Here is a 17,319-nt window from a genome sequence, read left to right on the forward strand (position 1 = left end):
AGAGGTATGTCTCTCCTCAAGACAGGTGATGGCAGGGGAGCTGGAAGTCTCAGAGCAGACCACAGAGGGATAATAGAGGTGCATTAGCCCAGAACTGTGAAAACTGCAGTTATACTACTATTTTTAGCATGTTCGCTTGATGTCTACTGGAACTGGGAATCACACTCCCCTCTCCAACTGTAGACATAGCCTAAAGGCTTGTCTACAGAGCTCCTCAGTTTGGACTATGGAGGTGTGAATTGTAGCACACACTAGTGCACTCCACTGTGTGGACACTGCTGTTGCAAACTACAAGATACCTAGTTCGCATTAACATGGTCCTCTTTAAACAAGACTATTTAACTGCAAACTAAGTACCTTTTAGTTCATGCCCTCAGCATCCACTTAGGGGAATTACAGTGAGGCAATCCAATGCGCACTGCAATTTGTACACCCTATAGTCTGAATTGTGGGACTGTGTAAACACAGCCTAAGAGTCAAGTGCTACCTTTTATTCTGCTAAAATAAATCTGGTACAGTACCTGTATATGAAGAACAATAGTGACATCCAGTGGATATTAAAAAAAAAATCCCACACACCTGTGATAAGCGTAATTGTTAGAGAAGGAATTGTAGGTTAAACATTTGAGAAAAGCATAACCAAAAATATATTTTAGTATTTGCTGTCCATGACAAAGGTAAAAAAACACTAAAAATTGTTAAAAAATTTATGAGGTCTACCGGATTCTGAAATAATTTCTGGTAAACACATCCCCTTTCAGGGTACATATCCATCTGAATGTGCAAGTAGCTACTCAAATATATGTACACAGATGAGAGCATATTCCAATGACTTTGTGATAATTAATGTCATTTTTATATAAATAACAGCTGACTTGTGACTTTATTTGCAAATAAAAAGCACCATGTTCAGTTCACTCTGATTCATGGGGTCAAAAAAATCACAAGTATTTGGATAGCTGTTGGATATTAGTGAAAATGTTTGTGTCCATGACAGATTCAGGAATTTTAACATTAATTATTACTCATACAAAAAATGTTTTACTGGAAATGAGCTTTTTGCTATATCCTGTTTCAAGTGCTTCAGTCATTCACCCAGGCAGTTGAAATAAAAAAAAAAAAAAAAAAAGTGGTGTGTGTCTGTCTTAGTGGATAAATCACACAACAGTACAATACATAACAACCAGTCAACCAAACTGTTCACAAGCCACAATCTGAAAGTTATTCATCTAGTATAGTACTTACAAATAGTAAATTCATTTGCTTACAAGAAAGAAGATCAGTTTGTGAATATATCACACACCTAAAAAGGGTCTAAATTTGTGTCATAATAATAAATAAGAATAAGAACAAACAGAGTTGGTTTAACTATTAAGTATTACAGAAGGAGGAGGCATCCTGAAAGAGAACTAATCTCCATACCTACTGATACCTTGTTAGTCTCTAACATCAGCCTGAAGAAGGCAGACTGACTAAAAAAGGGAAATATAGTCTCTTACTAAAATTACACATGAAGGAGAACCAGACATCTCAGAGGATTGGTTAGGAAATGCAGTGCCTTAGTGCTGGTTCACATTCAGCAGAGCTCAGTAGTTACTACTGGAAGAATTTGTACGCCTAAGTGAAACAACTTGATGGTCTCAATCTCATTTTCTAAAAGGAATGGACATGTCTCAACATAGTACTTCATAGATGTTTAAAAATTCCCATACTAGCCCCTTGTTCGAATATCTTAAGAAAAGTGACAACTAAAAGATTGATATTTCAGCAACAACTAATAACATTAGGATTGAAGGGTTCCAATTACATGACAAAATATGTATTGTATCAATAACTGTGACAGACTGGGCCAGGAACCATTGCAGAGTAACTTCTTTAGGTTTCTAATTCATTTTTGTTTTCCTTAATGCTTTTTACTAACTTTCTCCTCTATTTTAAACACCCAGTCTTATTGATAAAGAGAGAAAATACTTCTATTATTTATACAATAGCTTTAGGCAATAGTATCCCTACCTTTCTCCCGAGAGCACATTTAGTCAATGTACAGTCCTGACCCAGTTTTAACTCTGACCTTATTCTCTGAGCTGGAAGCATCTTACAACTGATGCACTCAGGGTAAAAAGTTAAAAATATCTTTGAAATGTTACAAAGGAGAAAACTTTTTTTCAAAAATATTTGCGGCTGTCTTTATACACCATAAAAGAGCAGTAAAGGGCAAAAACAATTTTAGCTTTGTGGTTCATCTTTAAAATACTGCTGTTAAACATAATACAGTATGTTCTGGCTGGGTCTGTGTGTGTGTGTGTGTGTGGCATGTGCACAGACAGCGTATACAGGGTGTGGCTCCTCCCAGAAGGGAAGGACCCCTGACAGCACAGTGAGAGAGTATGCTTCCTGAAGGGGAAAGAAAAAGGGCTTGAAGTCAGTAGCACCAGAAGCCGGAAGGGAGCTGCTTTTGTTCGCTCTTCCAATACTAAACACACATTTTATTGTTACTGAGTTTGTGACTGTGTCATCATTCCAGGGATTCTGCCTGCTTATGCTAACCCACAAGGAGACCAAAAGGTTGGGTAATAATACACTCTAAGCTGCACAGTTGGGTATCATTTTACATAAACACACATTGTTCGTGGTTGACACTAAGCTGGGGGAAGAGGTAGATATGCTGGAGGGTAGGGATAGGGTCCAGAGTGACCTGGACAAATTGGAGGATTGGGCCAAAAGGAAACTGATGAGGTTCAATAAGGACAAGTGCAGAGTCCTGCCTTAGGATGAAAGAATCCCATGCACTGCTACAGTCTGGGGACTGACTGGCTAAGCAGCAGTTCTACAGAAAAGGACCTGGGGATTACAGTGGATGAGAAACTGGATATGAATCAGCAGTGTGCCCTTGTTGCCAAGAAGGCAAACGGCATATTGGGCTGCATTAGTAGGAGCGTTGCCAGCAGATCGAGGGAAGTGATTATTCCCCTCTGGTGAGGCCACATCTGGAATATTGCATCCAGTTTTGGGCCCCCCACTACAGAAAGGATGTGGACAAATTGGAGAGAGTCCAGCGGAGGGCAATGAAAATGATCAAGGGGCTGGGGCACATGACTTACAAGGAGAGGCTGAGGGGGGATTTGATAGCAGCCTTCAACTACCTGAAGGGGAGTTCCAAAGAGGATGAAGCTCAGCTGTTCTCACTGGTGGCAGATGACAGAAAAAAGACCAATGGTCTCAAGTTGCAGTGGGGGAGGTCTAGGTTGGATATTAGGAAACACTATTTCACTAGGAGGGTGGTGAAGCACTGGAATGGGTTACCAGTGGGAGGTGGTGGAATCTCCATCCTTAGAGGTTTTTAAGGCCGGCTTGACAAAGCCCTGGCTGGGATGATTTAGTTGGTGTTGGTCCTGCTTTGAGCCGAGGGTTGGCCTACATGACCTCCTGAGGTCTCTTCCAACCCTAATCTTCTGTGATTGGGCCAGACTCTCTGGTGCAACAAGGAGCAATCAGCACAAAACACAGAGGTGGCCAAGGTGGCCCCAGTCCTGGAACTGCTAGGTATCAGTACAGTTCCCTCCATGTGGTAGAACAGCCTGCAGATGGCTTTAAATTTACCTCACATCACAAGAGTCTTCTAGAAGCTGTAGATGCAAAAACATTCCAGCAATGCCTCCCCCCCCGTTCCCTAGCCATACTCCTACACTGGCAGTCATTATGGTGTCTCCATGCCACATAGGGAGAAGAAAAATTCATTATGCTGGGCAAATACTCTAGCATTATTGACTATTCTTTTAGTTACAAATTGAATCCAGGTGATTTCATATCTGCTGATGGGGGGAGGTGGGGGGGGGTAACTGAGTTGTTTTATGACTTGATTCATAGTAAATTTCTCCACTATAGCTCTCCAAAAAAATAAATGTAAAAAAAAAAAAAATCACAAGATATTGTCCTACTTTTTATACTGAAAATGGTATTTAGACTGTCTGAGTAAAGTAACTTTTAAGTTGATGTCTTCTGGGAGAAGACATCTACACTAATTCTTTGGCAAAATATAGAGACCACTACAATAACACAACATTACAGTGGTTACCTAAACACACAAAAGTTGGTATCTGTCACATTACACATAAATAAGGCAGAAACATTTACACTTTATATGACAACACATAATACCAACAGGGCAAATATAGTTGTTGAAGCGGAAGTATGAATATCTTGTTTTGTGGGCTTAAAATCTTAAGCTTAGTTGTTTTTATGTAGGCTTCTTTTGTATTTAATATGTAGATTGGGGGGGGGGGAGGTTTAAAAAAATGTAGGTAAATTTCTCTGGAGTTTAAATCAAAACCTCACCAAGCTAATTGACTGTATTGCAGTAGGATGTTGACAAGTCTACTTCAATAGAAAGATGTAATTTAGAGGGATAGACGCCCACTGTCCACATAAAAGTATGAAATACGACAGCTCTTCTGTCCTTTGTATGAGAGATATTCATCGACTACGCCCTCGCAAAAATTTCAGCTGGTTGTGTTGGAGTTGCACAGCTACTATTTGCACTAGAATACTGGCCCAGCTCTTTTGCTAGAGGTAAACAGGAGCAAGTCAAGAAAGTAAAAGGGGGGAAAACTGTCCAAAAAAAGGAGGAAAGAACTAAAAGCCATTTATCATAAGTGTTAAGAATCTATGTCCTCAAGACCCCTGCTTCAGATCAAGGTAATTTGGGATCCGTGAAAGAGCATGCCTTATGACTCTGCACCAGAAAAAAAAAAAATTGGGAAAACAGAAGAATGAGTTTTAATAGCTTCCTAGTCTTATATGTAGGAAAATTATAGGAAAACAAAACAAAACAAAAACCCCACAAGCAGCTATGATACCTTTTTTATGCCATGAACAAGGCAATCTTACCTAGACCTATGCGAGGAAGGTGTTCAAACAGTGTCCAGCTGTGGTCATCTATGTAATGATTCTTCAGTATTAAGAGCTGGCATACATCTCTGGCTGTTACATCACTTGGCACTTCCAAAGCTCTGCTAGTGTCATCCTCACTGTATACTTTAATTACCTGCAAAAACAAGGAGTATAAACAGGGAAAGCTAAAGTGCCCATACATTTAAAATTGCACAGCATTGGTTAAATCAGCCCAGACAACTTATTCATCTCCAAACCTTATGACTGAGACAAGAACCTAAAAGTGTAACATGAAATACAACAAAAGCAGAAAGCTTCCATGTCCCCTTCTAGTAACTGGATCTCCACATTAATATGAGACAAGGATGGTGCTGCAGATGACGAATGGTACAATTCAAGGATCCTGAGAATGAGCTATACAGAAAGGTTAGTGAAAACAGGTCTGAATTTGTTGGAAGAAATTAGACAAAGAGAGGTGAGCTAATTTGAGATGTATGTAATTCTGTAGGGAATAGAAAGGATAGATGCCACAAGACTGTTTGAATTTTGACAAGCAAGAATCAGGGCATTAAAAAAGGATTGAGACACAAGGGAATGGAAGTAGAATTAAAAACATGCACCTGAACAAAAATGATACATGTGAAAGATTGCCAGGGTCTATGAGCAACTAGGGAGTAGTTCAAAATATTGTAGGAGGGAACATAGCACAAGTGGACAGATTTATTTGCTCATCTTCTGTCCTTACAACTGCCAAGTTTCTTCCTATCGTATTACATTTTTATATAAAATTTGTAATTTTCTGGTAATCTTCAGCAATGAGGAGTTGTTGACTTGAAAATTTCAGTAAAGATCCACACTTCTGAAAATGGGGAAATGTGTATTATTTAAATACCATATAGCTTTTTGGAAGAAGAGAAGGTTTGAGTTGAAATTGCTCATGCTTGCACCCAGCCAAAAGATGAATTCCAAATGCATATAGAAGTCAATTCAGATGCAATTTGTTTTGTTTCATTTCTTTGAAGGACCAAACTACAGCCAATCAGATGGAATTGATTAAATTTGCTATTGCTTTATTTTCTGAAGTGCTGTGCACCTACTGCTCCAATTAAAAACCAACATGGAAGAGTTTCTGGTATTCAGGAAACATTTTTGAATTTCTCAATTTGCATGCAATTATAACAGAACCTTGAAACTGAATTAATACAGCACCGTATTTTGCATTTGCCTTTATTTTTATTTTTCCATTTTTAAAGAGAACAAAAATAAGCAATGAAAAATACAGAAGACACTGGCAACAGCCTGGGCTCTCATTTACTTCATTGTGGTATTAGAATCTCAACATTATCACTGAATGAACATAAGTGTTTTGAGTTTAATTATAAAAAATGATGGACTGGTCAACATATCAAGTAGGTGCAGGAGAAATATGCACATTAAAAAAAGGTCTTTTAGATCTTCTGAAGTCCAGTAAAATGGCACAATCCGAAACTGAGCCCTTTATTTTTATTAGCTTGAGTTTTGTTTGTTCTGGGCAGAGTATTTTAATCCTAAAGCTATTTTAAAAATCATTGAAAGATAGAGAACAAATAAATTGTAGATCATTTCATTAATATCTGCCACCAGTACAGAGCTTTTTCCCTAGTGTATATATTTTCTAGCAGCTTGAGACAACTCTGAAGTAGACAAATTGCTGTCTTACTAAGTGTCTCACTTCCCTTGGAAGTCCATGACAGAGACCTCAGCATTATGAAGTTGTTCTTGATATTCAACTTAAAAGTCTTTTATTACACTGGGAGAAAACGTATCTCGATACCCTTTTATCATGCTAGTGTGCATAACTCAACTTGGTGCATCAACCTCAGAGGACCAGATATCAGGTCTTTGTACTCCCTTATGTTGTAATTTAAATGAGCTACATATATTTGGCTCCTTTTAAAGCTTTCCTTCATGAGGCAATCCTGCATCCCTTAAACATTTGCTTCACCCTTCTCTGAATCTCATCTCACTTAACCAGTGAAAGGCTAAGAGATAGCAAATTCAAATGGAGCCTTCCAGGGGATATAGGCCAGGAGAGCAGCCCGAATGCAAGGTCACTGTAGGGTGACCAGGTGCCCTGATGTTATAGGGACAGTCCTGATATATAGGACTGTGTCTTATATAGGCGCCTATTACCCCCACCCCCGTCCCAATTTTTCACACTTGCTATCTGGTCACCCTAGATCACTGTGAGCTTGCATGGCAGGTTAAATGGCAATTCTTACAATACAATTGGAAAGAGGCACCTTAACATAAGGGAATGATGCCTGAAGGGTAGTTGAGATTGTTTGTTAGCGATGGAGTTAGTTCCTTAAAAAGTGTCTTGGATGTGTGTCAGATTCTCGTTAACTGGTTTTTTTCCCCCCCCAATGACATCCCAGCTTCTGTCCCTGCAGGTGTTGGGACTAGATCTACGCATTGGAATGATTCCGGTCTCTGCAAAGGTCATAGGAGATTGGAACAACTTAGCAAAGAAGCACCTACCAGTCCTAGGGAAAAAAAAAGTGACTATGCTCAACTGTTCAAGATACACCGGTATTATTCATCGTATACATTAATATAGCACCCAGAAGCTCCAACTAAGTTTGGTGTCCCATTGCAGTGGGCCCTATCCTAAAGCGCTTACTGTCTAAGCAGAGAAGACAAACTGTGGAAGAGAAACAGAGCAAACTGACTTGCTCACAGTAACACAACATTTTGGTTGCAGAGCTAGATAGGACTCCCATTCCAGAAACTTGTCTCCTAGATGATACTGCAAGTATGTACCTTGCATATCGAGATTCCTTTAGATATACCTCAAGTCAGGAGTCATGTAATGTCACTTTATAGCAAGAATATGCACACAGTGTATGTGGAGGCCTTTGTTAGCCATTTTAAAAGAAAAACTTGTGTAAGAGTTGCAGTGCAGATGACTAATCTCTGTATTACTGCTGAACACATAGAAATTGGCTTTTTAAAATACTGAAGACTGTAACACACATCCTGATAATGAACTGACTGAGGCCATTTGACTTGGGGACAGGGAAGCCTTGGACCATAACATTACAGCTGAAGCAAAACAAAAAAAAAATTTTTTTTAAAGTAGCGTTTATATTCTAAGTCTCCTCACTTTCTTAGCATAGGTGAATACATCCTGCCTAAGTCTAAGACAGCCAATTACCCCCTTCTCTCAGCTAGGACATGTGATACCTTGTAAAAACATAGCTACACTGTGCCATTTAGTTCTGTTCCTTGCAAAAGATTCAAATTTTGCTGGGAGACAACTGACTGCTTGTAGCATAAGAATTTTTCTGAACTTTTGTTACAGTTTGATGAAGTAAGTGTGACAGGGTAAGTCTCATCAAGTTAGAGTGACCTTTTGTTTTCTTTTTAATTAAGAAAAAGCTGTACCATATGCATTGTCTGGGTACATGGACTTTTCTCAAATACAAGGCAAATTTCTTAAGAATTTATTTGTTTCAAAGGTCTCCAAGAATAGAGCCACCTGAAAGAGTCTGTACGGAGACGCTGCCTTTCCTTAAAATGTAGAGCTATACATTTCTTTCTTGCCAGAAGCACGGAGAAGGGAAATGCTCTCTAGAAGTAAAATGAGAATAAAGTCATGACCAAGAATGTGACCACACTGACCTCCCCGATCTACAACCTATGAGGTACCTGCCTAAGGGAATGTCTGTCTCTATTTTTGCTATACCTTTCCTGAACCTAGCCAGCCATCTTCACTCTCTATCCATTTCCTGTCTCCTAACACCTACCAAGACAGTGACGGGAAACAGAAACATAAGGAAAACAAAGGCTGCTTCCTTTACTTATTTTAAGCACCTGGCAGGTATAAAGCTATAAGTCAGCACAGTAGGACATTTTAAAAGTGGGCCCCAGACCCTGGTACTTATACGTCTACATGCAATAGAAGCTTCACAGCATGGCTGCAGCTAGCCCAGGTCAGTTGACTCAGGCTTGAGGGCCTCAGACTATGTGGCTAATAATCACAGTGTAAACATTTGGGCTGGAGCCCAGGCCCTGAAACCCCGTGAGGGTAGAGGTCTCATAGCCCAGGCTCCAGCCTGAGCCCAAACATGTACACTGTAAATTTTAGCCACGCAGCCAAAGCCCTGCAAGCATGAGTTAATTGACTTCGGCTCTGAGACTTGGTGCCACAGGTTTTTTATTTCAGCGTAGACAGACACAGGGTCTTAAAGTGGAAGAGTTTCTACTTCAGCTCAGATACGTGTTTGTGCATAAAGGGAAGGCACCACCTCTAGTGCAACAGGCATTATTAAGTGGTTACATTGCTTGAAGGGAGGGATGGGGGGTTGATCAATTTATTTGTCATCATTTTTTATTTATTTTTATCATTTTGAACATTGAAATAGACTCGTGAAAGCATTTGTGCCAAAAGATAAACCCAGAAGTGTCACAGTATAAATTTTATTTGGATTATATTTGTTTCCTTAGTCATCTTATTCAGATTGTCAAATCATGGTTGACTTCTATTTAAGGTGGAAATGAATATGGTGTGAATTATTTTGAAATATCATTAACATAGGAGAGCAGTAACTGCTTGAATCTAAGAGGGAGCAGCAGAGGGGAAGGAAGCATAAAGGTAACCAGGGCAGGGGATTTTTTGTCCCCGGTTTCTCCCAATCTGTCATGCTGAGAAGTCTCCTAGCAGACCAAGGCCTGCAACTGTGAACTTCATGGATTTGTTGGAGGAGTCTTGCAAATCCTACAATCAGGTTTGAAAACTAATTCCTATTGGTATTCTATTCAGACTCCATTATTTGTATTACAATACAGTAGGAGGGCCTCAGTATGCAGAGACTATACAAACATACAGAAAGACACACTCTCGGTCCTAAAGAGTTTGAGTGTCAAAACCTAGGCACTGAAATCCATATTTAGGCACTTAAATCAATGACCCGATTTTCAGAAGACACTGAGCATCTCTGAACACCCATTGACAACCACAGATCAACACCTCTGAAAACCAGTCCACATTTCTATAGATTTAGGTGCTTAACTTTAGGTCATCACTACAACAATTTTTTTTTTGCCCTATGAATAGAACTTTGGACATTTTGTACTTATTTTACAGTTTCAGTCATGTATTAAATAGATAATTATTGTATGTCAGAACCAGGTATTATGCATGATCATCAATAACCCACTATCTTAACTAGCAGGCTGTTTGCCTGGAGCATTTGTTCTCTAGCTCCCAACTGTCTCCTCATCTAGTCTGAAAGGTTTGCTTATTGAGGCTGGCAGAGTAGGGTAATGAGAGTTGTAGCCTACTGCACTACAATGGAGGCATTCTGAAACATTTTACAACTCCCAACAATATTCCCATCACTATCACAGAGAATTCCATTAGAAATGGGAAAATGTTGCAAAACAGTTAAGGACACCCGGATATTTTTAAAAGGCTAGTGTTAGCCTATCCGCCAACAGGCAGGATTCCACCTGCCCACCATGTAGTGTCTCCATCACCAGGTAGGTTTCCTGGGTGTGGTGGAATGCCAATCTAGGGAGTTTAAGGATCTTCCCGGGATTTTTTTTTTCCCCATCCTCTAGCATTTACCCACAAAGAGCAGGTGTAGAGAGAGAAAAGACTATCACAACTCTCAGAAACTACCTTATGCAGTCATGTAAAAAAAGAAGGAAAATGTGAGCATAACAGATTTCTCTCTCCCTATTCTAAGCTAATTAGGTATTATTAATTATTTGTATTACCATAGCACCAATATGGCCTCCTTTCCCCTAGTATCTGAGTACATCACAAGCACGTGTAAATTTGTGCTCATCGCACTCGTGCTAGGGAATTATTATTGCCATGTTGCAAATGGGGGAAACTGAGGCATCAAGACACTAAGTGACTTGCGCAAAATCATACAGCAAGTCTGTGCCAGAGCAGGGATTGTCTCCTGAGTCCCAGGCTATGGGAGGCAGGGGAAAGATGGAGAAGGGGGGGGGGGGGGGCTCACACTGCACTCACAGTTCTTCTCCTAAATTAGGAATACATTAAGAAGCACCCACATACAGGTACACTTACACCAAAGAAAACCAAAAAACAAAAAACAAAAGTCACCTATGAAAATGAGGGAAAGAAAGGAAGGAGTTCCAAAAATCAAGCTAACACCATATACTTCTCATTTTGTTTGCTGTGGTCAGCGACATTAAGGGCAGGAGGTCATCAGCCATACATTTGAATTCCTTGTTCTCGTTTGTGTCAAGTGTCACCAATATTTAAATGGTGCTTTGTATTTAACTGTCCAACATATTCTTTGCTTGTCAGAGAGCAATAGAATTCGGTGTTCTTACATAAAGTAAATCCATTACTGACACATTCAGGGCTGGATTAAAGAATTTGGGAGCCTTATGCACTAGGGGAATTAGGGGACCCCCACCTTTCCTGCCCCAAGGATGTAGGAGGCTCGGGGAGGGGGCTGTTGGAGAGCAAGACTGCCCTGCACTCATCCTGCAGCAGATCCTGCTATTCAATAAGAGGAGCAGATTATGTTCTTTCTGGGCAGCAATTTTATACAGGAAATCTAGGCTGAACTATAACATACAGGCTTCAAGGTAAAAATGCCAATATTAATATCAGTTTATCCTCCTGGAGCTCATTAGAGAAAGAACATAGATGGGGGAACAAAGATGAGAAGTCTTTAAACTTCAGCTTTTAATTTAAAAGTTGATAATCTGTCTGCTCGTTATAGCATTATTCTCTGATAGTAGCCTACATTGTCCAGGCAAATTTTTCTTTTGACCTGGCACAAATATATGTCACATCTCCCATGGATTATTATTTGTACTGTGGTCAAGCCTAAAGGACCCTTTGTTTTTTCTAAAATATCTAGCTCAAACAGGAAGACCGAAATATCTCTGGGGCAACGTCTATCTAACTTGAAACAAGACAAAAAAAATGGGGGGTAGGGAATAAAGATACTGTTTTGTGGTTACAGAAGGAATTCCATGCCTAAAGGACAAGTGTGACAATGTCTGCGGCAGTAGACAAATAGGGTATTCAAGGTTGGGGGATGGGGATGATGAAATAAGTGACAAACATGGATATATATCGAATGGCTGAGTTGTGGAAGGCCTTGAAAGCAAGGCTAAGAAGTTTGAATGTTATGTAGTGAAGAAAGAGGAAAGTGCATTATTGGATGAACAGACAAAAAAGATTACTTAGTATAAAATGGAGGGGGGGCAAGGTGCGTGTCAGGAAAGCCAGATAGGAGGTGGTTAACACTGTCAACACTTGAGATGAGGGCTGGAATAAGAGTTTTACTAATATGGAAACAAAAAGATGGGATTTTACAGAGGAAGCAGGAAGTTTTGGACATAGCATGGTTGTGCACAGCAAGGGAAAAGAAGAACTCAAAGACGACACCCAAGTTACAAGCTTAAATGATAAAAGAATATTAGTGTTGCTAAAGGTGACAAAATGGGGTGAGGTGGGAGGTGCCAGTCTAGAAGAATAGACTAGGTAAGGAGTTCAGTTTTGCCCATAATATGTTTAAGTCTGTACTATGGAGACTCTTCTGGCATAGCTATGCAGGCATAGGCCTGTAGTGTAGATGCAGCTTACACCCATCAGAAGGGGTTTTTCTGTTGGTGTAGGACCACCACCTACTTAAACAAAGTTGCTATATCAATGGAAGCCCTAAGCACTATCAACATAGCGGAGTCTACACTGGGGTTATGTTGTTATAATTACATCAGTCAGACGTAGCTGATCTCACAGGAAATGGGAGGATGACTCACTAGGGTTGCCAACTTCATAATAATTTAAAAAACGGACACTCCAGCAGGAGTGCCAGAACCTCTCCTGCCCCCCCACATCCTCCCCAAGGACCCGCCCTGCCCCCCCTCTTCCCCAGAGTCCTCCCCCCTCATCCCACTCACTGCTTTTCCCTCCCACTCCCCCGCCCGGGTCAAGAGGGACTCGCCTCCTGAACTAGGGCTGGGAGCTACTGCCACCAGACACAGGTAGGGGGTGGCCCTGGCTGAGTAGGGCTGATGCAGGTGATGACCTGGCACCTCTCCCGCCTTCCCCACCCACAGACATTGGGTGTCCAGTCAGTAGATCGGAGGGACAAATATGAAAGCCAAAGAAAGGCAAGATTTCAAGGACAGTATGATCAATAATGTCAAGAACAGCACAAAGGTCAAAGAAGGAAAGGATAGAGTAGAGGCCCTGAGATCTGGTCTTTAGAGACTTGGCAAGAGCAATTTCAGTGAAGAGGAGAAGGCGGATGCCAGATCAGAGGGAATTCAGAATGGAGTTGGAGGACAGGAATTCAGGACAATGGTTGTAGAAGGCACAGAGTGTGCTTAGAGGTGAAAGAAATAAGGGAAAAGGGTTGATATTTGGACAGGCACGTGGGAGAGACCAGAGCATACTTGTGTGAAGAGAGGGAGACAAAGAAGGTCTGGAGGCTTATAAGTAGAAAAAAAAAGCAAGAGAGACACATTAGTGTCAATACTGGAAAGGGGAAGACCAGTCTAAACCTGATGAATGATTCAGTACATTGTGTTGAATTCTTCCAGGCAAATTAGTGTGTGTAGATTTTATAAAAAGCTCAACTACCTCAATAAGTAACTGGATATTTATATAGATCAGAATAATCTCAAAGCTGCACATAAAATCTTAGTTATGGGTATGGGAAATACTTCAGTTTTAGCATAAAAAGCCCAAGCAATTCCTTTTGTGCTGTATGTATGCTACATTTATTCCTTTATATACATCTATGCAGAATCATGTCTACTAAGTAAGAGATTTACTCCTAGCAGAAATAACTATTCAGCAAAGCCTCTTGATAACCTTCAGACTCTGTTATCTAGCCTGGAAGTGTAAGTTCTGACTTACTGGAAGCTTAATTTTTTCATAGGAGACTAAAGTAGTATGGCTAGGAAATGGCCAAGCACTTTCCCCAATTGATGAGAAATCAGTTTTCTTCCAAGGGATTTCTGCCAAAAGGAAAGGATTATGAGCAGAGAAGAGCACTAAACACTGCCAATTTCCTTGGTTACTATATGAAGAATGTTAGATGTTCAAAGAAGTCAAGAAGAAACTGAAAAACGTATCAAAGAACTGAAGAGGAAAAGGGGGTGGAGTACAACATTAATTGTGCCACTAAAGCTTGTCAAACCACCCCAGCTAAGAAGTAATGAAAGAATGCATTACACCATTGAGATCTGAAGACTTGGAAAAAAACCCACACATTTATGACTTCTCTCAGACACACACAAATTTCAAATGAGCTGTGCTACATTTTGCCATACAAGTCACATTAGATCATTGTGAATTCTGTAACTAAAAATCATCTGAAAAAGCCACAGCAAGTGTAGAGCCCAGAGTGTCATTGAGTGACTAGCATACAGCAACTGAACCTAATACACAATATTTTGTCACATGATAAAAATACTTAGCATGCACATGTTAGAAAAAGCAAAAGGCTGTAACGGGAGACTGTGGAAAAACCAAAACACTGGTCTTTCCTGCTAGGTTTTGTTTTACGATTATTCCTTTGAAATGGCTAACAATTAAAAAAAATACCTTATTGCATATTTGTAAACAAACATGGCTATTGGCTGAAATAATTTTTAAATAATCTGTATGTGCATGTTAAATTAGTTGTCAACTATTTCTCTCCCCTGCTCAAAGGGTAGCCATTTCAATACATAGAGAAGGCAAGGCCACAAACTGGTCTCCCTCCATTCAATCTGAATCATATCTGGTCTCTGTCATCTCCTTTAGGGTCATCTCCCAATCAGCTTAAAATTTAACCACCACCAAAATAAACCTTTATCTTCCTTCCCAAACAGCTCTTCACTCCTCCTGTTCTCTGTCACTCAGGCTCATAACCTGAAGGTCAACTTTGACTATTTTGATCCCTCTCCCTACTCTTCACATCAAAGCCATCTGCAAATCTGATGCTTGTCCTAGCGGTCATGTCTAGGATCTGTCCATTACAGCCTAAAATCCCATTTAAGCCTTCATGATTATTTCTACCACCTTCTCTCGGGTCCAGCTGACAAACCATGCTCCCCTCCCATTTCCAGTCAACACACACACACACACACACCAAAAACCCATAGCCATTAAGATAATCTGCCTCAAGCATTGTTCTGACCATATCACCACTATCTTTGGACTCTTCCATTCCCCCCCCCCACCCCCGCCTCACATCTCCTCCCCGTATCAAATTGAAGTTTCTTGTCCATGTCTTCAAGCCCTTCCATAATTCTGCTCATTCCCTTTTCAAGCCTTTTCTTCAGGCTATGCTCAGCATAGCCTAAACTTATCACTTGCTGGACACTTGAATATGCAATGGAAAATGGAAAAAGTTCATTTAAGTTTCAGAAACATGTAGACAGTTAAATATCTGCAGACCTGGGGAAATTAATAAGACCTAAAATCCACACTAATTTAAAAATCAGTCACAGGTGTCTTTCAGCTAAGATCAGCCTTTCAGCTGTATCTTCTCTTCAAACAGCTATGTCAGGCAAAACAGCCAGGATTTACAGTATGCAGGCGAGACAAGTGTAGCAGTGGGTCCACAACAATCTAAATGCCTAATATTAAAATAAATGCACTTGGAATATATGTCCAAACTCCCAGTTTTTTTTAAACCACATTTCCCCCCCATGCCTTATTTGTATGATAGCAGCAGACAGAGGCCTCAACTGAGACTGGGGCCCCATTGTGCTAAATGCTATACATACATAAGACAGATCCTGCCCTGAAAAGCTGGCAGTCTAAGTTAATCAGACACACAAAGAATGGAAGGGGAAACTGAGGCACCGAGCGGTGAAGTGATTTACCAAAGGTTACACAAAGTTAGTGGTAGAACCAAGAACAGAACTCAGGTCTCCTATCAGCCAGAGCAGTGCCTTACCTATTAGGCTATGCCACCTGACCTCATTTTCATCTTAGTCCCCCTCTGGGTAGAGGAACATAAGCAAACAGTTTTATTTCCCCCAGTTTTATTACAAAGCAGCCCAGGACAACAGACATGGCTGCTCCCCGCCATTGGCTGCCTTCCATAGCATTAGGCTAATAAGATCATAAACATTCAAATTGCAGATGTTCAGCTATGTAGGTGGTTTGTGCATTATACCCCTTCCCCGACCCTATGTCTGTCTTATGTATTTAGATAAGCTCTTTGAGGCAGGGACAGTCTACTACTCTGTGTTTGTACAGGGCCTAGCACAATAGGGCCCATTCTTGGTTGGCCCTTAAACGACTCCATAATAAATATTAATAGTGGTTTTCATCCTTCATTTAGGGTATGTCTACACTACAGCTGGGAGCATACTTCCCAGCTCAGGAAGACAATCACACACTAGCTCTCCTTGAGCCAGTGCTCAATCAATAAATAAATAAATCAGGGTATAGCCAGCGATAGCACAGGCAAGCAGCTCAGGCTAGCCGCTTGATACAATCCTTCCTAGACACCCCCCCATCCCCATGTATATACTCAGGCAACTAGCCTGAGCTACCACCGGCTCGCTATCACCTATCTGTCTTTCTGAGCTGGGATGTATGCTCCCAGTTGCAGTGTAGATGTATCCTTAAAGTGCTTGCACTTTTCTGCATGCAGCACAGTGGTCAGTAATAATCACCTGGCCCAAAAATAAAAAACACCAACAATATTTATCCTCCTCCCTATTTCAGCTGCAATTCTCTTATGGTGTCAAAATTCCTAGCAGCATTAGCTGTATTATCCCATAGAAAGTGCTAGGAAGGAACTTTATCAACCATCCAATACTGCAATTGAACAGTTTTTAATTCTGATTCTTCTCCACGCAAGCAAGCTCCCGATATACACCTATGGGAAGTTATGGAAAGACTTAGCAGTTATGGAAAAACTTCACACTCACATAAAACCCCCTCTACATGTGGAGTAGGTTTAGCAGTACTTCAATAACCAGAGCAGTAAGCCGAGCACTTCAGTAATCAGACATTACAGTAGCTCTGTAACCAGCATGGATGTGTTATTTGGGCTGCTGTAATACTTCATACTTTTAACGACAAAGAGCTAGAAGAGAATATTAGATTAGGACAAAAGCGCACTAATCTCCATTCCATCCTGGTTGGAATTACCTTGTTTCCTGCCTCCAGTCTCAGTGGTCGCAGTTTGTGAGCTATTCTTGCTGTAGATTTCTGGGTTGAACTCCCCAGGCCCAGCAGAAGGCAGATCTGAATATAGTTAGTGCCCACAACAAACTCATTCCTTCTGGCAATATACCAGAGCCTAGATTTTGTGAGCTTCAAGAAGCAGAACAAGACTTCCCTGTTCAGTCAGGCCTTTAGACAAAGTAGTTTCATACTGAAATAAAAAGGGTGCTCAGGTGCTTATGCGTCTTTAAATAACTCCATTTTTCCAATTG

The 17,319-nt window shown here is 40.6% G+C and overlaps 1 protein-coding gene across 1 annotated transcript in view; it reads right to left on the reverse strand.

Moving 5' to 3' along the window:
* GRB14 (growth factor receptor bound protein 14) overlaps positions 1-17,319 on the reverse strand; it is a 65,678-nt gene that overhangs the window by 39,608 nt on the left and 8,751 nt on the right. The window contains exon 2 of the mRNA XM_024204704.2: positions 4,888-5,044. Within this exon, the coding sequence (XP_024060472.1) occupies positions 4,888-5,044 (157 nt within the window). The remainder of the gene's footprint in view (positions 1-4,887; positions 5,045-17,319) is intronic.

Source organism: Terrapene carolina, unplaced genomic scaffold (assembly GCF_002925995.2).
Source record: "Terrapene carolina triunguis isolate 2854851 unplaced genomic scaffold, T_m_triunguis-2.0 Scaffold62, whole genome shotgun sequence".
Classification (NCBI taxonomy): Eukaryota; Metazoa; Chordata; order Testudines; family Emydidae; genus Terrapene; species Terrapene triunguis.